The following is a 20322-nucleotide window of genomic DNA, read 5'->3' as shown; positions in this document are numbered from 1 at the left end:
ATAGAAGGTGAAGCTAGTGATTAATTTTCTGGTTATGCCAAAAAATATTTCTGCAAATCTCTGGAAATCCAAAAAATTAAACCTTGAATCTTTATGCAAATTACTCAGACTGTTTTTTCTGTTAAATAATTGCCTGATACTATTGCAAACCAAAAGGTTTGCTTTTTAAAATAGCTTTAAAATAAAACACAAATTCATTGTATTTGCAAAACCACGTGTCCTTTCTTCCTCATGCCTCTCTATGTCTTCTTTCCAGATGCTGAATTTTAGTGAGCTATGAATAGGTATCTTTGTTAACAAGTGTACAGAAGGCTAAATTAACTTTTGAATACAGTATGTTTTAATTTCATATTTTGCTATGGTGTTGTTAAGAAATTAAAATTATAAAAATGCAGTATATATTAGGTGGATTAGGCCTGGCTATAGGTGATAGGTGTGAAACTGATTCTAAGTAGGAGGTTGTTACCGAGTTGGCATGGGATGCTGTGTATTAATCTTTGTCCTAAAATTAGTCAAGGGGTTTTTATGAGTAGTCTGAAAAAAAAAAAAATGTAAATAGGGAGAGCAGGAAATTTGAAAGCAGAGATACTCACTGACTGCATTGAAAAAAGGCTTGAGCGCAAATAATTTGTATTTATTATGTGTAATTGTAAGCTGGGAATAAAGACTTTAGGCCAGGCTTGCCTGACTCCACTGAGAGAAGTGAAGATCCTCAAAAGCTTGTGGAAGTCATGACCACCGTATTGTCATGAGTTCTGGGTAACAGTCTGGACTTAAAAGTACAGTGCCTGGACTCCACATGCGGAGGAATCTATTTCAAGAGTAGGAAGGGTTTGTTTCCATTGTGTTTGTCACGCGTATGAAGCTCCAGGAATGCTGTGTTGTCTTTTGGAGCAAGAGTCCAAGGGTGCTGATAACAATTCACAAAAGTCACTAGTGATTAAAGGTTTGAGCAGCTTGTTATTAAAAAAAGGCAAAGTAGAACCAGTAGTACTTCTTAAGTATGGGGGCAAGAGGAAGGAGTAACACTGTGTTGCATAGCTGTTGCAGTTACCATCGCAATTCACTATTTGACTAACAGTTGGGATCCCATATACTGTTTATATAACCATAACATATGCCACCATGTGTTATTAAGCCCAGTTTGAGCCCATAACCTTGAAATCTGCTGTACAGTTTTTTCTTCTGTAAAAATTGCAAGATTAAGTACTACAGAAAGCCTGTAGTCTCTTCTATGGACCATACTTGGGAGACCTGGCATACACCTCACTTTCTTGTGCATAGTGTTGATGAAGCAGCATCGAGGAAGTATGATTTAGATTCCTGAGCAATTTTTTTCATTTGATGGAGTATTGATACTGTCTTCTGACCTGTCTATAGAGTCTGAGCCCAGGACCTCAACAGGGAGCAGTGGGAAGAGTATTGCCACTGCCTTGCAACTTGATGCTGCTTATGTGGACGGGGAGATAGGTCTTGGTCTCTCAGTTTCTCTTAGACTGGTTCTTAGTATTGTTAACAACTTAGTTCAAAATGGCATAGTGTTGCATATGGTAGGAATAAAACCTCCCTCAAGCCCCTCCAAGAAGGCAGGTAATAGTAGCCTTGCATATTTCACTCAGGTTGGCAGTGACAGAATGTAATTGCCCTGGGCTTAGTGTGGTTTCTGTGAAATCCATTCCTGCATAATTGTGGACTCATAGCGGTCCTGTGTGCTAATAAAGTATGCTGTCATAAAAACCTTGTTTGAAAGGCAGAGAATTCAGATGAGTGTGATGCTGCTTTTACCTTCAGATCCCTGTGGATTAGTATTGAGTCATCTTAGCAGTACAAGACTAGAAAATTCACATTGTGTTTTTTCTGGATAGGAAAAGCTTTGCATTTTTAGGATTCCGCCAAGCACAGGTAGCAGAATTTACATTTAGTAATCAACTCCTTTAGGAAGACATTTATATCTGTAAAGAAGAGCTAAAGAAAAAGAATCTAAGAGTGCCATTTCTGCAAACAAACGTTCATGATGATTTTATTTTCTTTCCTTTGCTAGAGCTTGTTTACAGTGTTTCAATTTTGTTGTTTCACACTGTGTCCTGACCCATGAATGAGCACTGGCTAGGTTTTAAGCTTGTGATTTTCAAGTATGATCAGGAGCCTCTTAATTAGTATCGGAGCGCTCTGACAGCATGGCTGTTCATACGTGGAAGGAGCAGCTTCATGGGCAGCCTGGGCTCGCAGGAACACTCGGAGCAGAAGGGACTGTGGGAGCAGTGGTGGTGTGCCAGGCTCAACTCCGGATGCTGTTGCTCTTTGTGATAAGCCACCTGGTTTTTATGTGGCTGGACACAGCTGGATGCTCCTGCTGCCCACAAAGCAGATTGGTTCTTAGGGTAGGTTTTGCCTGCATGAAGTCAGCCTTCTCAGAAGCAGTAAGCGATTCCTTCTTTCCCTTTCCTCGTCTTACAGCGCTGGGTAAAAATTATAGTGATTTACATACTCAATAGGTCTAAACAACTATCTTTGCAAACGAAGGCTATTTCTTCTCTCAGGAAGTAAATTGAGCAAATTCCCTAGCTGCAAAAAACTGTCATCGAATGTAAAGATAAAAACTAATACAGAATTTCTATTACATTTCCTTTCTGATTCTGTCACTGCATAGCTCTTCCATGTATGGATTATTTTTAAGTATGGAATCAGATTTTGTCGACTAAAATAAATTACTGGGTTTTGGTGCCCCCCCCTGCCCTACATCACATCTTTTTTGGTAGCCTAAACAGATGACTACTGACTGTTAGATGCCCTGTGTTTTGCTGTTAGTCCTTTTCTGTCACCATGGAGGGATACAGCTGCATCCCGGAGCCCCTCCCAAGGTGTCTGGAACACTGCTGTGTTGTGGACTTGAAGATTTTGCAGAGGCTGTGATATTGCTAACTTGATAATCAGGCTAAAGAGCATGGAAACTACCAGGTTCTTCTCAATGGTCCACAACGCAGTGTTTAAGTAAGGTGTTGACTTTCTTGGCTTTTGGGTCTGTCTCCAGACTGCTGTTACAAGCATACTAGGATTTTGTACTTGGTGAATCATTTATAATGTAGGTAGTTGTATTTAATACCATTATGGTAAATCCACTTTGGTACCAAATGGTAAAAAGAAGCAGGAGGCTCTGTATTAGCAGAAGGCTTGTTTGGTCTGTACAACTGAGTTCTCTGTGAGAACCTGTGCACACAGAGGTATAGAACAGCATCTTTTCCTACGTCTGACTGATACTGCTTTGCAAGCAGCATTGCGTAGTGGAAATCTGTGCAGGGTAACGCATAGAGAAACTACGGAGAACACAATCCTGGTGTTTAGGGGTGTGTTATCCTAAAAGACAGTCAGACACAAGACTAAATCATCAGAATAAGTAAAAAATTAATTCTTGTTTATTATGAATACTAAAAGCATACATTTTCAGTATCTGCTAATTCCCTTTCTGAATTTCACCTATGGTGGTGCTTTTTATCCCTAATAGCATTCTCATCAGTGGTGGCTTCCCATTTTATGGGGATGGATTCTAGGCAAAGCATAAGGAGTACCTAAGAATGTCTGTTGTAAGGTGTCATTGTTTTCTTTTTAACTTCAACACTAGTAAACAATAATATCTTTAACCTTCTGACTTACAGCTCATCACTCATTTCATTGCTGTGGCTTATGACTGCAGATTAAAATTTCTTGCATTCATCATGCCTGGTAAAGTAGCTTTTGGGGATGAATAAATGACATACTAATTACAAGAGCAGCCTGAGTGAGAATAAGCTGCTTAAACTAGCTTTGATGGCCAAAAAATTACCTGTAGCTAGTTTCTCAAGATTATCAAAGAGATCCTCAAATTAGAACGCCTGTCTTTGATTGTAGATGCAAGGAACAAGGCAAAATGACTGCACCAAGTGGAAGGCAGTGGGAGGAGATGGTTGCTGTGGAATGGGAAACTGAAGGAGTTTTTACAAAGATTCAAGCCCTTTCCAGGCACTTTCTCCCCCAAGTAGTGAATGAGATATCAGTATGTGGCTTATTTTTATTTATCTTTTCCACCATAAACTAGTAATGTATGTGTCTTGAAAAGTTAAATTGTTCAGGTTAGTTGTAGAGAAAAAATCCCTTTTATATCATTCCTTTGTCATCTTACCCTGATTATTCTATTTTGTAGTAGCATGACAACATTCAAACAGTACTAATCTTTTGTAAGACTTCCGTCTGGCTTCCTTAGCTTTGTAATTGCCACCATCTTACTTATGCATTGCTATGGATTTGTATGGATCATTGCAAGGTATGTGCTAGTGTAACACACAGTTACTTGGCCCAAGTACTTTATAGCCTGAGGTCCCAGTTGCTCAATATCAAACATGGTCATGTAGTCATAAAAAGTAGAAATGAACACAAAGAATGTTTCCAGGGCTGAGGTATAAGCCTGGCACAAGAGTGACAAAACAAAGTGTGGGATGAGAAGAGAAATGCCTTACCACTGGGCGATAATGGGATATTAGTATTATTTCACCATTTAGTTATTTTGCTATATTAAACTAAAAACACTGAAAGTGAAGAGTAGGATCTGATAAAAAGGAAGAAACAGAATCATATTGTTATCAGAGATTAATTTTGAGAAGGCCCTCGCCAAAGGAAAGCTTACATAGGTAAGCTAAACAAAAGGGGCATGGGATACAGAGCTGGAAGTGATATGTAGTGCATGTTGGATGGAGGAGTATAGACCAGGAATCTTTAAGACAACACCTTGTATTCTGTGGTTTGATGCATCGGATCTGGTGAAGTGGGAGAACAGGATGTGCGAGCGTGAAGGGACTGATAACGGGTGCACGATTTCATGAGACGAGCACCTTGCATGCAGCTGCAGCGTAGTGCCAGGAAGCGTACTGCAGTGAAACAGTGCTGGCTGTGGTCTGCCACCCAGACGCCAGCAGTGGCCCTGTCCTTCTCGCTGCCCAAACTTCCTAAATAGACAATAAAGAAATTATTTCCTAATGAGTGAATTTTCTTCTCAACTCAAATAGTTAATGGTTTGTTTAAGCACTGAAATTGGAAGCTTTGGGTTTACCCCACCTAATACAACTGTCAGCGTCTCATCCTGTGTATAGAAGTCTAATCTTTTTTTTTTAATCTAGCTGACCTCTTGATCTCAGTGCCAGCTTGTTTCAGGAAGCATTTTATATGGAATAATTTTCTTTTTACTCATGTAAATACGGTGCATTAGGTTTGTTGCTCTCTTTTTTGAGAAGGACACTAAATGGGAACAGCCAGTCTATCTTCTTTATGTGATGGATCATTTAATATAATACTATTTTTATTTGTCTCAATTCTGAACTAAGCTATCCTAATCTTTTTGTTTCACTTAACATGGAAAGCTTTTCATCCCTAAAAATATTTTTGTGGTTGTTTAATGCTCCATTTCTTCCTGAGATGTCATAAATAGAAGTGAACACAATATTCAGTAAATCATGTCATTGATTTTCTTACACTGAAAGCATGTGATCTGCTGGTTGCCTTGCGTATTATGTTGCACCATTTGCATATCTTACAGTTAGTAATTTGTGAGAACTTTTTAAAAAACTTAAAATTGTGCCATTTCCCTTTTGCCCATTATTTCATTGTTTGGTGGGAAGAAGAGCAAGTTTCCTTCACAGAAGTCATGATAAAAACCATGTCCCATTCATACTGTGCTTAGCTCCTTGCTGTCCTGATGCCTGGTTCTGATAAGGGACCACATAGTTCTATGTGTAGCTCAGCCACCTGGTTCTCAAGTTTCTCCACAGTTCTCGGCTTTACACAGTCCAGCCCTCCTGTGCTTTTGCTCTTAATTTATGAGTTATTTTTAATATCTCATTTTTTATAATGGCTGATAGTTTTTTATTTTTAAACTTAATTCTCTCAAGTCTTTATTAAATAACTCATAAGGCTCTTGCAGAGGGGTTTGAGACTGATGGAGTACTCATCTGGCTTCTCTGCAGTGTGTTCTATCTTCTGTGTTGTAGCTGACCTCTTACACTGGCTGCAGTCCACTAATTCTCTCCTAAGTTACCTGCATCTGACACTACAGTATTTTGTTTGTCTTTAGCTACTTTTTAGTAAGGTCCTTCATATCCTTTCTAATACTCTTTTGTATTTTGCTATCCACAAGTTACTTTGCTAAACTGAAATTGATGTATTTTTGGCAATATTGGTTTTTGCTGCATCAGGGGTTCAGCATAAAGATCTGTGGAGCCAGAGGTTGCAGTAGTCCAAGGGAGAGAGTTTTAAGTAAATTGAAGTTGCAGAATTGATGAATTCAATAATACAGTGATGATACACACTGTTTTCATTCTCAAGCTGTGCTCAGAAGAAGGATAACCACAGCTGTTACTGGGGTTTGTAACTATAGAAGCAGTATAATGTTTTTCAGGTATTTCTTTTTTGTTTGTTGTGAATACATTTTGGAGAGGTTTAGTAAAGGTTTGGTAAAGTTTATTCTTCTAGATGATTTCATGTGCTTAAACAATGGGCAAAAAAGATCAAAGGGCAGGATTTCAAGTGAGCCCAGGAAAGGTAAATCAAAGATAATGGGATTGGTCAAGGTATAGTCGTAGTGGTGCATTTTTAATATGTTGTGAAGGGCTTAATTCTCATAATTTTGCTTAAATAGAGTTGGGACAAACTTAAGTGCACTGAAATTGAGGATTTTTTATATTTTTTTTTTTAAATTACAATTATCATGCTTGTTCCTGTCAGCTGATGGGCTCACCCTTAATTTGCTGCTAGATCTTGGAATGTTGTACACAGCCCTTTTTAGGAAGCAAGGTAAACAAACTAATTATAAGTCTGGCTTATCTTACTGGGTTTTTCTTTTTAAAAGGTAAAAAATGAAAACTTATTTTCTGTGCAAGTAAAGTATACCTCAAGAATATACTGTGCTACATTGTCTGAATGATCATTGTAACATGATCATATTTATATATGTCCAAATACTCATTATAAATTTAAGTTTTATTAATGCTAAATGATGATTTTTCCAAAAGGGAAAAAAATTTTTTTTAATGGTTTTCTCCAGTGAAGAATCTCTTCTTATTGGAACTCAGAAGAGTTCATATTCAAATAAATGCCTTGGCTGCTCTATTGGGCCTCAGCACCAAATGTGAGAGCTTGTCCTTATTACTGTTTTTTGTGTTCTCAGTGTGATGATGCAGAATCTAATCAGATTACCTGGGCAGATCCTGAGGATATTTCTTGCCTTTTCCCTGCTCTCTGGCATTATCTGTTTGGGTTAGGTAAATTGTAAAGAAATGCCTGTTTTCTTCTGAAGCGTTACAGATTGTCTAGCCCTAGGCAGGTTTTTGCTCCAGTTCATTGGTTATTTCCATGAAGTTTTATTCTTGCAAGTTTTAGGTAGAAAAAACATATTCAAGGGTTTCCTTCACTAACTTAGTTTTATGAAATATTTATGTAATTTAAACTCTTTTTAAAGGAGAGAAGATACAGTGTGAGAGGTTAAAAACAGAATCAGTTTGAAGTTGTTTTCCTGATTGTTTCATACTGTCTTGGAGCAAGTTTGCAACTAGGCTTTTTTTCAGTACTTCGGGTAGAAGTGATTCTGTTCTCTCCATCCATCATACCCCTTATATCTTAGCAGCATAGTACCATGGTGCTGAAGAGTGGTTCTAAAGTATGTTGGCAACTTTTCAGTCGAGGTCATTGCCTTCTCAATATCCACTGCAGATTCATTGCATTTTCTGCAGAACTGTCATTTTATGGCCTTGGACAGTTACCAGGGCACTCGGTTCTGACTGGAAGGAAAAAAATCAAAACTATCTGCAACAAGATAGAACTTTTCTTTTTTAACAGAAATGATAATGCCTAGCATTTATGGAAATCTCCATCTGTGCTATCTGCCATAGTCACAGTTCTGGCTTGTTACAACAATGATCCAATATTTAGTGAATATTAGTCCACTTTGGGAATAAAATTGTGGCAGTCCATAATGCCATTCGCCACTATTTAATTTCACATTTTTCCCTGGCATACCTCATGTGAAGTAAGTGCCATGACTGAACTGGGCATCACACTTAAGAGTCAGGGTCTATTTCTTGATCTTTCACCAAATTGTTGAGTCACTGTTCCTCTCTACAAAAATCTGTATTATAAAATACTCGTTCTGCGCTACTCACGTTTTTTAATATTGATACTTCAGCTTTTATTTCCAAACTCTGCTGTGGTACTATATAGCGCTTTTTGTTGTTGTTCTTGATATACTTTTCATTAATTAAAGTGCTGCAAGGTTATTCAAAGCACAGTGCTGCCGGTTACTGAATGTAAACAAGTGTGTTTCTCAACATGCCTTCAAATTGGGACCATGACTTCTCTGGCTGTGAAGCTCTTCTCTCTGTGTTGTATTTCATGTATCTAACAGAAGTTGCAGTTAGCTTCACTTGGGGTTTTGCTCCCCTTTGAAGTTGGACAAATGATGTAAAATTTAAGATGACTTTTTTTTTATGGCATGAAGGAGAAAAAAAACCTAATTAGCACGTCACATCTGTTTGTGGTCCCAGTTATCTGTGCTAGATGGTTCAGTGGGCCTAAGTCAGAAAGTCTTGACACTCTCTGGGAGATTGAGTGTTTCTACAGCCCATTGCGACCCAAGCAGAACCGTATGTGTGAAGTTGGAGCATTTTGGTTTTCCCAAAAAGTCTTTTAAAAATGTTTATAATTATGTTAAAGTTTAAAAGAAACAGAAATCAGATACTGGCAAAGAATAACCATCACTTTATTCTTATTATGTTAGACTTGCACTGTTGTTTATGGTGATCAGTGACCGTCCAGATCCCTATAAGTGGTTCAGACAAAACCACAAAGCCGTAGTGGTTTTGTGGTGTTTGGGCACTCCTATATACGAAACCTAGGTTGGATTCACATTGCTGATTTTTTCAGTCTGAGGACATACCTGTCAATGGTGAGAGGTTCATGGGTTGTTCAGTAGCAATTTATTGGACTGTTGTCCGATAAGAAGGCTGATCAATGCAATTTATTCTGCAGCATAAAAATTGCAGGCCCATTTTCATGGATAGCAGTGCTAAAGCTAAATGCCTTTTCCCTGGAGGAGGACAGACAAAAGGAAATCTGTACCAAGTATCTAGTGATCTAAGAAGAGATCCAAGAGTGATAGCATTACAGTTACAAATGATGAAATGCACACTTGTGCATATTGCTCAGTAATATGGCAGGCGTTCATTTAAGGGGAGGTTTTTTGCAGCATACAGCATTGAAAACACATGTCTAATAGGTGCATTCATTTTAATATGCTCATTCATTGAACAGGCCTGATTAATTAGTGCGTGTCACCATCTGGTACTTACTGAGACTATTCATTTTTAAAATGTTGAAATTGTAGGGAATGTTGCACACCAATTAAGTTCCTTTTAATTGGATTATGTTAGTATAAAGTATTACTGGAGAAGGCCTTCATTGTGATTCAGCCAGCATACATCTAAAGGAGACCCGCCAGCCTGAAATTACTTGGAACAAAGGGAAAATGCCTGAAATGCATGTTTATTACTATCTTTGTGCACTCAGCAAAGATGATGTCAACAAATAAAAGCCACAAAAATACTTCTGCATTTCTATGCAAGGTTCAGTTTCCTGACGTGGATATCTCAGCTGATTACTTCTTCATCTTTGCACTGTAACTCTGAATCTGTCATTTTCTCCCTCTGACCTGGAAAGTGAAATATGCATTTGTGTTTCTGTTTGTTTGACGTCAGCCTAACATAGCCAGACTGAGCCTTCCTGCATGCAGTTGTGCATCAGCTGAAAGGAGGAGCATTATTGTCATTTACACAAAGAGTGATTTGGCCTTTAAAGCTGATAAACTTATCTATGCTGATTCAACCATTTAGTGAATGAAGTATCACGATCTGCTGGCTGCAGCACCACATTAGGAGCAGAACTTGTCCTGTCACTGACTCACTTGGTGAATTTAAGTTACTTAATGTGACTGCACTGCAATGTTTCCGTGTATAAATTGTGAGTAGTTAATGTTTATCAACTTATGTAAAAGGCTTTGAGATACAGGGATGAAATGCACAATGTTGATATTGTGTATTTACTGTTAATGCTCTCTTTAGAAGCCTAATGCTGTTTTGTATTTAATATCCAAGGTTGTTATTGCCTTGATTTTGCGGAGATTGTGTATCTTCAAGTAAGTTCTGTCATCCAAACTAGTCATTTCAGAAGAGCTAGGAGCTCTGCACATTCCTTCTTGTTCCTTAGCAGTTACCTGGGCTGTCATGGAAGCTGGGAAGTTATGGAAGAAAGAAACCTGATCGCTAGCAGCTTAAGAGATCTGATGTGTGACTGCCTGAATCTCTTGTTGACCTTCTTTGTTTTGGAGAGTAGGGTGAGAGTCTAGAAATGAACAACGTCAGGAAATTACCTTCAGTGGACTCTGCTGCCCTCTACCAATTTGCAGCTGCTGTTAACAGCAATGGAAGCAATAGCCTGAACATGTGAAGTATGTTTTACATTTTTTAATATTGAAAGAAGACTTCATATCTGTTATCACTCATAATCACTCTCACTACAGTTATCACTCATAATAGCAACTCTGTAGTTGAAACAGTAAATATATTTTCTTTAAAGGGAGAGGAAAACATCAGAAAAAAAATGTACAGCAATGAAGAAACTGCCTGAATCTTTTTTAGAATGCAAATACTTGTTTAGATATATAAAGGTCACTATGAATTTAATTTGTAGTAGCACAGGAGTTGTTCTGATTTCAAAGTATGAAAGTAGCACAATGTTGGAATTCTTTGGTTGCTCTCTTAAGGTACATTTCCTCTTGTTTGAAGGTGCTCATTTCCTCTTTGTTACAGCTGCAGGCAGTGTCAAAGCATGCTACAGGAACCGCTCATCCTGCATGTGCGGAAGCCAACTGGAAACCCAGCTGTAGTTTATAATGCTGAGAAAAGTCAGTGGCTTTTGTCTGTTTCACAGACTGTGTCAAAAGTCACGTTAGAGAGCGTGGTTGTGTTTAAGCCATTTCCATTAGGTGTTGAAGAGCAAAAGATCTAAAATATCTATACAGGTCTTGTGTATCTTCTGTGCACAAGTTGCATGTCTGCATTTACAATGGACATGTCAGCATGTATTTTATTTTCAAGTTAAATTGCTGCAGGTGGTACTCCTGGAACGTAGGATATATGTTTGCACAGAGCTACAACAATGCCATAGTTTTTACTCTGACTGGAGCATTGTGTTGTCGTTCTGTTAAGTTTCCTGTAGTCTACATTCATATGTTGAGTGTAGCACTCACTTGGGTTAGAGGAGAACTGATTAGTATCAGCGTATGTGAGCAAATGAGAGTGCATACAGCCAGCGGTAAAACATAGAAATGTAGTCATATGAAGGTGTGCAATAGAGTGCTTTCTCATTTCTACCCCAGCGTTATTAGTAGAAAATGCTTAGTCTGGAAGGCCATAAAGCTGTCTGGTTTGTGATAGGATTCTAGAGCAAGTGAGCTTATGCAGTTTTGGAGAAATAATATCACCTAGTTAAATCTTAAAAACCACACACATACACACTAACCCTTTTGTTTAAATTGTTTGTTCAGAGGTTTTATGTAATGGAGAAATATTTTCCAAGAAAACATCGAGATTAGATTCCCATTAGTGTAACTTTACTCCTTTTATTTGTTAAATACATGAAAAGAAGGAGCTAACCAGAGTATAAAATTCTAGTATGTGCACTCATTCTTGTGCTCTCTCTCTCTGTCTGATTTTAGGAGAATTATTTCTTAGTGTAATTTTTCTGCTTACAATATATGGGCTTGCAAAGCCTTGAAGCAACAAATCTTGGCAGAGACCAAAAAAATACAAAGGCATTTTACTTTGTATATATAAAACAAAGGCTGAAAGTTTGGGCAGATCTCTATCTGGCAGACTTTCTATCTCTTAGGTCATAGAGAGAAAGCTTTTGGCACTGATTTTTTGGCAAAAAGCTTTGTCTGGAAATGTATTTAGTCAATGTATGAAATATGATAGCCCCAGTACCATGAATGTGTCTGAAGATCCTCTTAATAGAGTTAGACTTCAGCCCCATCTGGTGTTAGAACAGGATTGCTATATTATAGTTTTCCAGCACAGGACAGCCCTTTGCCAAAACACAGAGCAGTATGTGAGGAGACTGACAAATTCATACAAGTGTCAGTTTTACTAATGGTTTCTATTGTTTGCTACACTGATGGAAAGCAGTTGTGCCTATGGTGAATTCCAGCATAGCTGTCCTGCTGCCAGCTTACTAGCCATGGGCTCTACAGAGAGCTGCATCTTTAACTGAATGGGTTTATTAATACCCTTTCAGTGTACCTGTGTGATCAGCAAGTATACTTTTACCTGAAGCCTGTAACAATATAAAATCATTGATTTTCAATGCCTGTATTTACAGAAGTATCAGTGGACATACGGATTCTTTCACCTCAGTAAAATGTCTCTAATAATTAAGAGTTATGCAACAGTGACGAAGAGACCAGAGTTGTGGATTTGGCTTAGAAGGCTTAAAATCTTCAGGCATTAATTTATGAAAGTCTCAAATCCTGGATACTGCAATGACTGTAAAGCACAGCAGATTCATGTTTGGTTTTTACTTAAGGCTGATCGTTTCAGGAAATAAAAAGGTTTGCTTTGAAAGAGATTTTCAATTCTTTTTCAGTTGTTATTTCTGGAGGGGTTAGGTAGAAAAGCTACATGTGAAACAAATCAGGGACTAAAATCCATAGCTTTGTTGTGAGGATGTGAGAATGGTTTATTGCCACTATTGTAAGCTAAAGGAGAAGAAACAGTGACTTTCTAGAGAGCTTTCCCTACCATTTTTTATCTGACTTTTCCAGGATAGCAGTCCAGCCTGTCCCTTCAACCAAAATACCTGTCCAGTTATAATTTCACTCTGATTAAAAAAGTGCTAAAATGGCAGAGTTTGGAATTGCTTGAATATATTTTGTCAGTTAAGCTGAGCTCATTTACATTTGAAGCTAAAACATATGATCTCAATTGCATTTAGGAGAGTAAGCATACTCTTACTTTCCTGTCTCATGTTTAAGTAGTTATGTTGAAAGCAATGTGCACTAATCTTCCATTTTATATCCTCTTCCTAGCTTTTGTTTTACTGGGCAAAATTAAAGGTCAATGGTCCTGAACTAGACAAGAAAATTATTCTAAATTCTCAGTCATTGCCATTTCTCTCACTCTTTCTCTGCTTTCAGTAATACAGGGCTTAGCTGCCAAAGTTTTAATTCTTTCTGTATGAGAAGAATGATATTTGCAACTTTTTTTGTGTTACGTAGTTTTGTAAATTTAGGTAGAAAGAGCTAAGACATCAGCAAAAGGCTACTTGCTTATTCCAAGTTGTTCATAGTGTAGAAAATGTAAGTATAATGAACAACCTGTTTTTTCCCCATTCTTATCTTCATTCTCTTTTCTGTTTCAGAATGATCGCTGCTCAAAACAGTAGCCATACTAAGTGAACAGAGTGGAAACATATGGATGAAATTCTTACCATGCACTGAACAGCACAGCATCAAGCTCAACGCTCTGGGAAAATGTCTGCTTGCAACACTTTCACTGAACACGTCTGGAAACCTGGTGAATGTAAGAACTGCTTCAAGCCCAAAAGCTTGCATCAGTTACCCCCAGTATCTGAAAAAAAAACCCTCTCACATGGAAATCTGAAATCCAATGCAAACCAAAGTAACAGCCATCGTGGGAGAAATACAGGAAATTTCCGACCACCTGTGGCAAAGAAACCCACTATAGCTGTGAAACCCACCATGATGGTAGTAGATGGGCAGGGTGTATGTGGTGAAATCAGCACACCGGATCATTGTGAGAATAAATCAGTGCCTGCAGGTTGGAACCGAAACAAAGCTGTCTTGAACAAAAAACCACTGAACAATAATAATGAAAATGAAATTGAAGGTTACAGCCATGTCCAAAGGCCTTATGGCAATAATGATAGTGTAGGTAAGATACCCAATAACAATAATAATGGACTGACAGAAGTTTTGAAGGAGATTGCGGGTTTGGATACCACACCTCAGCTAACTGGAAATGATATGAACTCAAGAGAAACCTTTTTGGGAAGAATAAATAATTGTTATAAAAGATCATTAGAAAGAAAGATCCCTCCAAGCTGCATGATGGGTGGAATGAAGGATTCACACAGTAAGCATGTTATTCTGAGTGGAAGCACTGAAGTAATAAGTAATGAAGGTGGACGTTTCTGTTATCCAGAGTTCTCTAGCGGAGATGAGAGTGAGGATGACACATTTTTTGGCAGCATGCAAGAAGAGCATGAGAGCTGGGACGAAAGTGATGAAGAGTTGCTAGCAATGGAAATTCGTATGAGGGGCCAACCTCGCTTTGCTAATTTTAGAGCTAACACCCTATCTCCTGTTCAGTTCTGTGTTGACAAAAAATGGAATACTGTGCCCCTTAGAAACAAGTCTCTCCAGCGGATCTGTGCAGTAGATTATGATGACAGTTACGATGAAATTTTAAATGGTTATGGTGAAGAGACTGTGATTCTTTATGGGCAAGAGAGCATGCAGAGCATGGTATCTTCTGATTCTACATCTCCTGATTCTTCTTTGACTGAAGAGTCTCGTTCTGGAACAACCAGCAGTTCTTCACAGAAGCTCTGTAATGGAGGGTTATCTCCTAGTACTCCTCAGGACCTCAAATTGATTGAACCAGAATATGAAAGTCTTTGTGATAATCAACAAGTGCAGGATGTGTCAAAAGCTCCCAGAAATGTTCCAAAAAGTCTAGAAACTCACAAGGCAGTCCTTGCACTTCGACTGGAAGAGAAGGATGGCAAAATTGCTGTGCAGACTGATAAGCAAGAGAATAAAAGTTCTTCAGATATTTCTGGACAAGCTGTAACTATAAATTTGGTGCCTGTGGAAGAGCAGGCTAAACCTTACAGGGTGGTGAATATGGAACAACCAGTTTGCAAGCCCTATACCATAGTAGATGTATCAGCTGCCATGACCAATGAATGTAAGGAGAATCAGACTGAAACCTCAGAAACCAAAAATACATCGTCTAACCCAAGCTCACCAGTAACTCCAGGCACACCTATTACATCTTCTGCAGCATCACCTGTACGAGTAAATACTAATCTGAAAAAATCCAGTGCAATCAGGTATCAAGAGGTGTGGACTTCTAGTACTAGTCCGAGACAGAAGATACCTAAGGTGGAGTTAATTGCTAACAGCTCAGGACCTTCTGTTCCTCCCAGGAAGACAAGCCACAAGTCAGCCCCTACTTCACCTACAGCTACAAACATTTCTTCAAAAACTATCCCGGTTAAGTCTCCCAATTTATCTGAGATAAAATTCAACAGCTACAATAATGCTGGCATGCCACCTTTTCCTATTATCATTCATGATGAGCCCACTTATGCTAAGAGTTCAAAAAATGCTATTAAAGTTCCCATTGTAATCAACCCAAATGCATATGATAACCTGGCTATCTATAAAAGTTTTCTAGGGACCAGCGGAGAGCTATCCATCAAAGATAAAACTACTAGTGTAATAAGCCACACATACGAAGAAATAGAAACAGAAAGCAAAATGACTGAAGCCATAGGAAGTAAACCCACTGAATTTTCCCAAGCGAAGGGAGTGACTAATAGCTCTGAATGCAGGCTGGGTTCTGTGGCTCAAAAGGTCCAAGAGTTTAATAGCTGTCTCAGTAAAAGTCAGATATCACCACAGAGAAGTCATAGTTCTGACCACAGCTCCCCATCAAGAGTTCAAAAGACAACACAAGAGCCTGCAGCAAAAATAGACGTAACACCAGAGGCTTCTGTTGGCGGCAGCAGCGGTAGAGAGAATGCAAGCACAGTGCTTTCACAGATTGTGGCTTCTATCCAGCCTCCACAGTCTCCTCCAGAAACGCCTCAGTCTGGACCCAAGTCTTGTAGCGTAGAAGAACTGTATTCCTTACCCCCTGATGCAGATGCTACTAAAAACACCCTGGTACGACCCAAATCTCTGTTTACGTCACAGTCTGAGATAGAGTCATCCAAGACAGTGGAAAACACTGCCATTAAAATGCAGAAAGATTCACTTTCACAGCCAGTTGCCACTCACTCTCCAAAGCTAGTGAGAGCCACCCCAAATACCACAAGTCCCAAAACAGAGCAAGCACCGCCCTTTCCTCCTCCACGGTCCACTTCTTCACCCTATCATGCAAGTAACTTGTTGCAAAGACATTTCAGCAATTGGACCAAACCAAACAGTCCCACCAGGTCAACAGAGGCTGAGTCAATCCTTCATTCAGAAGGTCGGCGAGCTGCTGATGCGAAACCCAAACGCTGGATATCGTTTAAGAGCTTCTTCCGCCGCAGGAAAACTGATGATGAGGAAGACAAAGAGAAAGAAAGAGAGAAAGGAAAATTGGTGGGTCTTGATGGAACTGTTATACATATGCTCCCCCCTCCTCCAGTTCAGCGTCATCACTGGTTCAGTGAGGCAAAATCAGACTCCAGTGAGAAGCCGTCGATAGTTTTCATGTATAGATGTGAACCGGCACAAGCTGAACCAAAGGCTGATCATCAAAACAAGAGTGGAGCAGAGTTTGCTATCACAGATGCACTAGCAAAAGACAAAGGAGACATGCAGGAAAAGTCTCCAGAGAGCTCTGAACAGAAAATAGCGAGCCATTCATCACCACCTCAGATTCCCAAGAAAATCCCCAGGTAATCTGCTAATCTTTTTTAGTCACTTATTCAGTTGTGAACTGTCTTGTATATACTGCTGAAAAGGGGAGAAATTAAGTGTAATTACGTTAAGTGTAATTTTTTCAAAGTGTATTTATTTTAGGTAACATAAAGCATATTTTTAAAATCTTTGCATTACACTGGATATCAGAAAAGATTAAAAAAAAGTTACTAGAAACAGTACCTGGTATTTGGAGTTTGTATTGCAGGTTCACTAATATGTCACAATAGCCATGTCACGTTGAATCAGATACATTTCCTGAATGTCTAGTTTAAGAAAGTGTGTTCTTATATTAGGGAAACTAAAGAATTTCTCTGCAAAAATAGAAGGCAGCTATAGAAAAGTATAATAGAAATTAAAAAATCTGTGACTCATAAAAGGTGGTGTGCTAACTTCGTCTCACATACCCAAGAATACAAGAGATGCTAATTTAACTTGATGCTACACTGCAACATTACTGCAGCACTCCCAAAATAAACCATGTAAAAAAGTAATAATAGATTATAAAATAATCTATCTCCATTTTGCAAGGCCTTTAGTGATGAGTATACTTTGCCCCCTAACAGTATTGGATTCAGTAGACCTGGTCATTCCATTTCTGCCTGACAATTTTATTCAGTGATTTCATTTTTAATTTTTTTTTTTTTAATCAGAGTTTACTAAAATGATTCATTGTTTCAATTTCTGTGAAACTATTTGGCCAGCAGATACTTACTTCACTCCTGTAAGTTCATGGTAATTGAACATTTTAGGTGTGTCTCTTGGTTTAAAGGTCTGTTTGTTCCCTTATTAAGGGTACACATGCTTTCCTGGTTGTCTCTGAACACAAAGAACCATGTTTACTTTCAGATATGCATTGTTTTCAACACACCACTGAGTTCCTATAGCTCATGACAGTGCATAACCTAAGAGGGCCGGAGACAATTGTTGCAGTCAGTCAGGTGGGCATAGTATGCATTTCACTGGGTACAGACCACAGCTGTGGATGTATTAGAACTATGTCTTCCAATGTTATTATACAAACCAATTCCAAAATAGCTTCAAACTTGCATTAATTCATTATAATAACCTAGTGGTAGGAAATTAAAAATTTTAAAAGTTTTAGCTATGTGTGAGCCTCAGAAAATGTAGCGTGGCAGTATTCTTTGTTTTTCTTTCCCCATTGTCTATACAAGAAAGTTGCAATGATTTTTAGTTAAAATGGTTTAAAAGTTGACTTAAACTAATAGATAGCTCTGTGTGAGCATAGTTTGAGTTTACCATAAACTGATTGCTGCTTGTCTTAAAGTAAAATAACTATGTCTTAAACTAACCAAGAGTGACTATTTGCACCAAGTGTAATTAAATCACTTTTATATCACATCTTGGGAACGCTGATGTAGCATTCTCATGAAGATCAGGACTACTTTTCAGACTGTTTGCCTTTTGTCAGACGTGGACAGTTTGGGTTTTGAAACATAAGGTGGTGATAGGGTTTATTACAGTATGATGTAAAGCCGGTTTCTGTAGATTTACATTTGAAGTAATTGCCCCAAATACAAGATAGGATGGTCTCCAAAACCATAGTGTATTGTCTGTTTCTGCAGACTTGCATGAACTGCAAGCTCAGGGTCAAGAATTTTTCTTAAAAACAAAAAGAGTACATGAACATAACAAGTAGAGTTTAAAAAAAAATGCCAGTACAAATTGTGGGTGTTGGTTTCAGAAATATTAGGCACTTTCACAAACTATTAAAGTCAGTAGGAGCTGTAAGCATTCAGCATTTCTGCAAGATGTACAGTACCACAATAGTACAGGGGTGTGGGTGATGGCAAAAGGGGGTTTCCCTGTATTTACAGTGCATAATACAGTTTAAGGCTGAAGATAGTGGGGAATGTACCCAGGGCTAGAATAACCCTTGATAGGAGTCTAGTCTCTCTAGACTTACCCCAAATTAAATGGGGAGAAGTAGGCAGCTTTAGAGAGCAAGTTAAAGAACTGGAGAAGTTTGTGCTCTCAGTCGCCCTTAGAGCAACTCATTTCTTCTATTATCTCCAGGGGAACCTAGAGAAAATGAGGTTGTAATGTTTAGCAGCATTACCAAATACATTGCCATCAGGAGATTTCACTTGCTCCCACCTCCTTAGTGCCCACTCTTGTGCTGGCGAGACAGTTCATGTGGTCATCTGTGGTGAACCAGACTGGGGGAGTGCTCCAAGTGAAAAATAGCTTTGCAGTTATTTTTCAGCCAGATCAATTTGCTGATATGACAAAGGGACCAGTCAGGAAGGAGCAGCTGCTTATCTCTGTGGTAAAAGGGCAATAACAGGTTAATGGCTGCGGTCATAGTTGGCACATGTTCTTGGACTACGACAGAGATGGTGCTGTTACAATGCTTTATATTTTTGCACTATTACTGGAATACCTTCTGCCCTTACTATTGAAGGCAATCGGTCATTCTGCCCTGTCTCATTCACTTATTCCAAAAAGTATTTTTACTCTGTATTTTTCTGCAAGTCATGATGATATTGGTGAAAACCATATCTCACAATTTTCCCTGGTGAAAACTGGTATTTTCCAAATGTTAGAATTGGAATTTCTTCTTTCTAACAATATTGTTCTATGGTTTCTACAAATTTCAAAGAAAATACGCTGAGGTGCTGAGAAATATGTTGTGGGAACACTGGACAATGGGTATCTTTATCCTTCAGTTATTATATTCAGTTACCTTAGAGCAATTTGATGCCTTATTTGGGTTTTTTACTTAATTTTTAATATTGTTAAGGAGACCAAGTGAAACCTTATAGTGCCAAAAAATGAAGGTTTTTTTATTTAAGGATTTTGGCTTTTGTTTTTAATATCCCAGTAGGCGAGAATCAGGATTGTCAACTTTTGTTTTTGCACAAGCAGGAGACCTAACAGATGAGATGCTGTACTTGTTCTGTGTTAACTCTTTAGGTATTAGTAAGAGGTTAGTGTTAATTCAGGCTAAAATACGTGCATGGAAAAGATGTTTAAAATCTTCAGTTAAGCTTGCAGAGGCTTAGAGGAAAACAGAAGACATGAAGATGGCAGTCAATGAACGTGACACATTCTAACTCAAAATGCCAACAACAATAAGCTCACTGAAAAACCAAACTGATAACCTGGAAAATAAGATAAGCTTTAAAAATGTCAGGTTACGGGGGCGGGGGGGATGTCTTGAAAGCAGATTAAACAAAGATACAATATTTCCTTACCTTGAATGGATTACAAAACTGCTAAAGATTGATACCAAAATGACAAAACAAGGCTGAAGGTATTTAAAGTTATCACTATAAAGGTCAGTTTTTCCCTTTGAATGGCACTTGCAAAATACTTTCTTTGGAAAGCTGAAAACTATCTCTCTGTTACCCAAAAGAACTTGTTTTTGTTTTATCCATGTGATTGTTTCTTTCTGTTTGATGCCAGGATGCACATACGGTCATTCAAAAGGAGCAAGCAAATACTAATGTATTAAATTTACCAAAAATTTGTAGCTAGATTAATTTTTGCTAAAAATCAGCAGTCACATCAGC

The 20322-nt window shown here is 38.4% G+C and overlaps 1 protein-coding gene across 9 annotated transcripts in view; it reads left to right on the top strand.

Moving 5' to 3' along the window:
• PEAK1 (pseudopodium enriched atypical kinase 1) overlaps positions 1–20322 on the top strand; it is a 131320-nt gene that overhangs the window by 70190 nt on the left and 40808 nt on the right. For all 9 annotated transcript variants that reach the window (XR_012652835.1, XR_012652836.1, XM_075045609.1 and 6 more), the window contains one exon: positions 13489–16764. Coding sequence is in view for 7 of the 9 variants with exons in the window: in XM_075045609.1 (XP_074901710.1) it covers positions 13601–16764 (3164 nt within the window). In the remaining 2 variants the exon portion in view is untranslated. The remainder of the gene's footprint in view (positions 1–13488; positions 16765–20322) is intronic.

Source organism: Buteo buteo, chromosome 13 (assembly GCF_964188355.1).
Source record: "Buteo buteo chromosome 13, bButBut1.hap1.1, whole genome shotgun sequence".
NCBI classification, from domain to species: Eukaryota; Metazoa; Chordata; class Aves; order Accipitriformes; family Accipitridae; genus Buteo; species Buteo buteo.
This window is presented reverse-complemented; position numbering and strand designations above follow the sequence as displayed.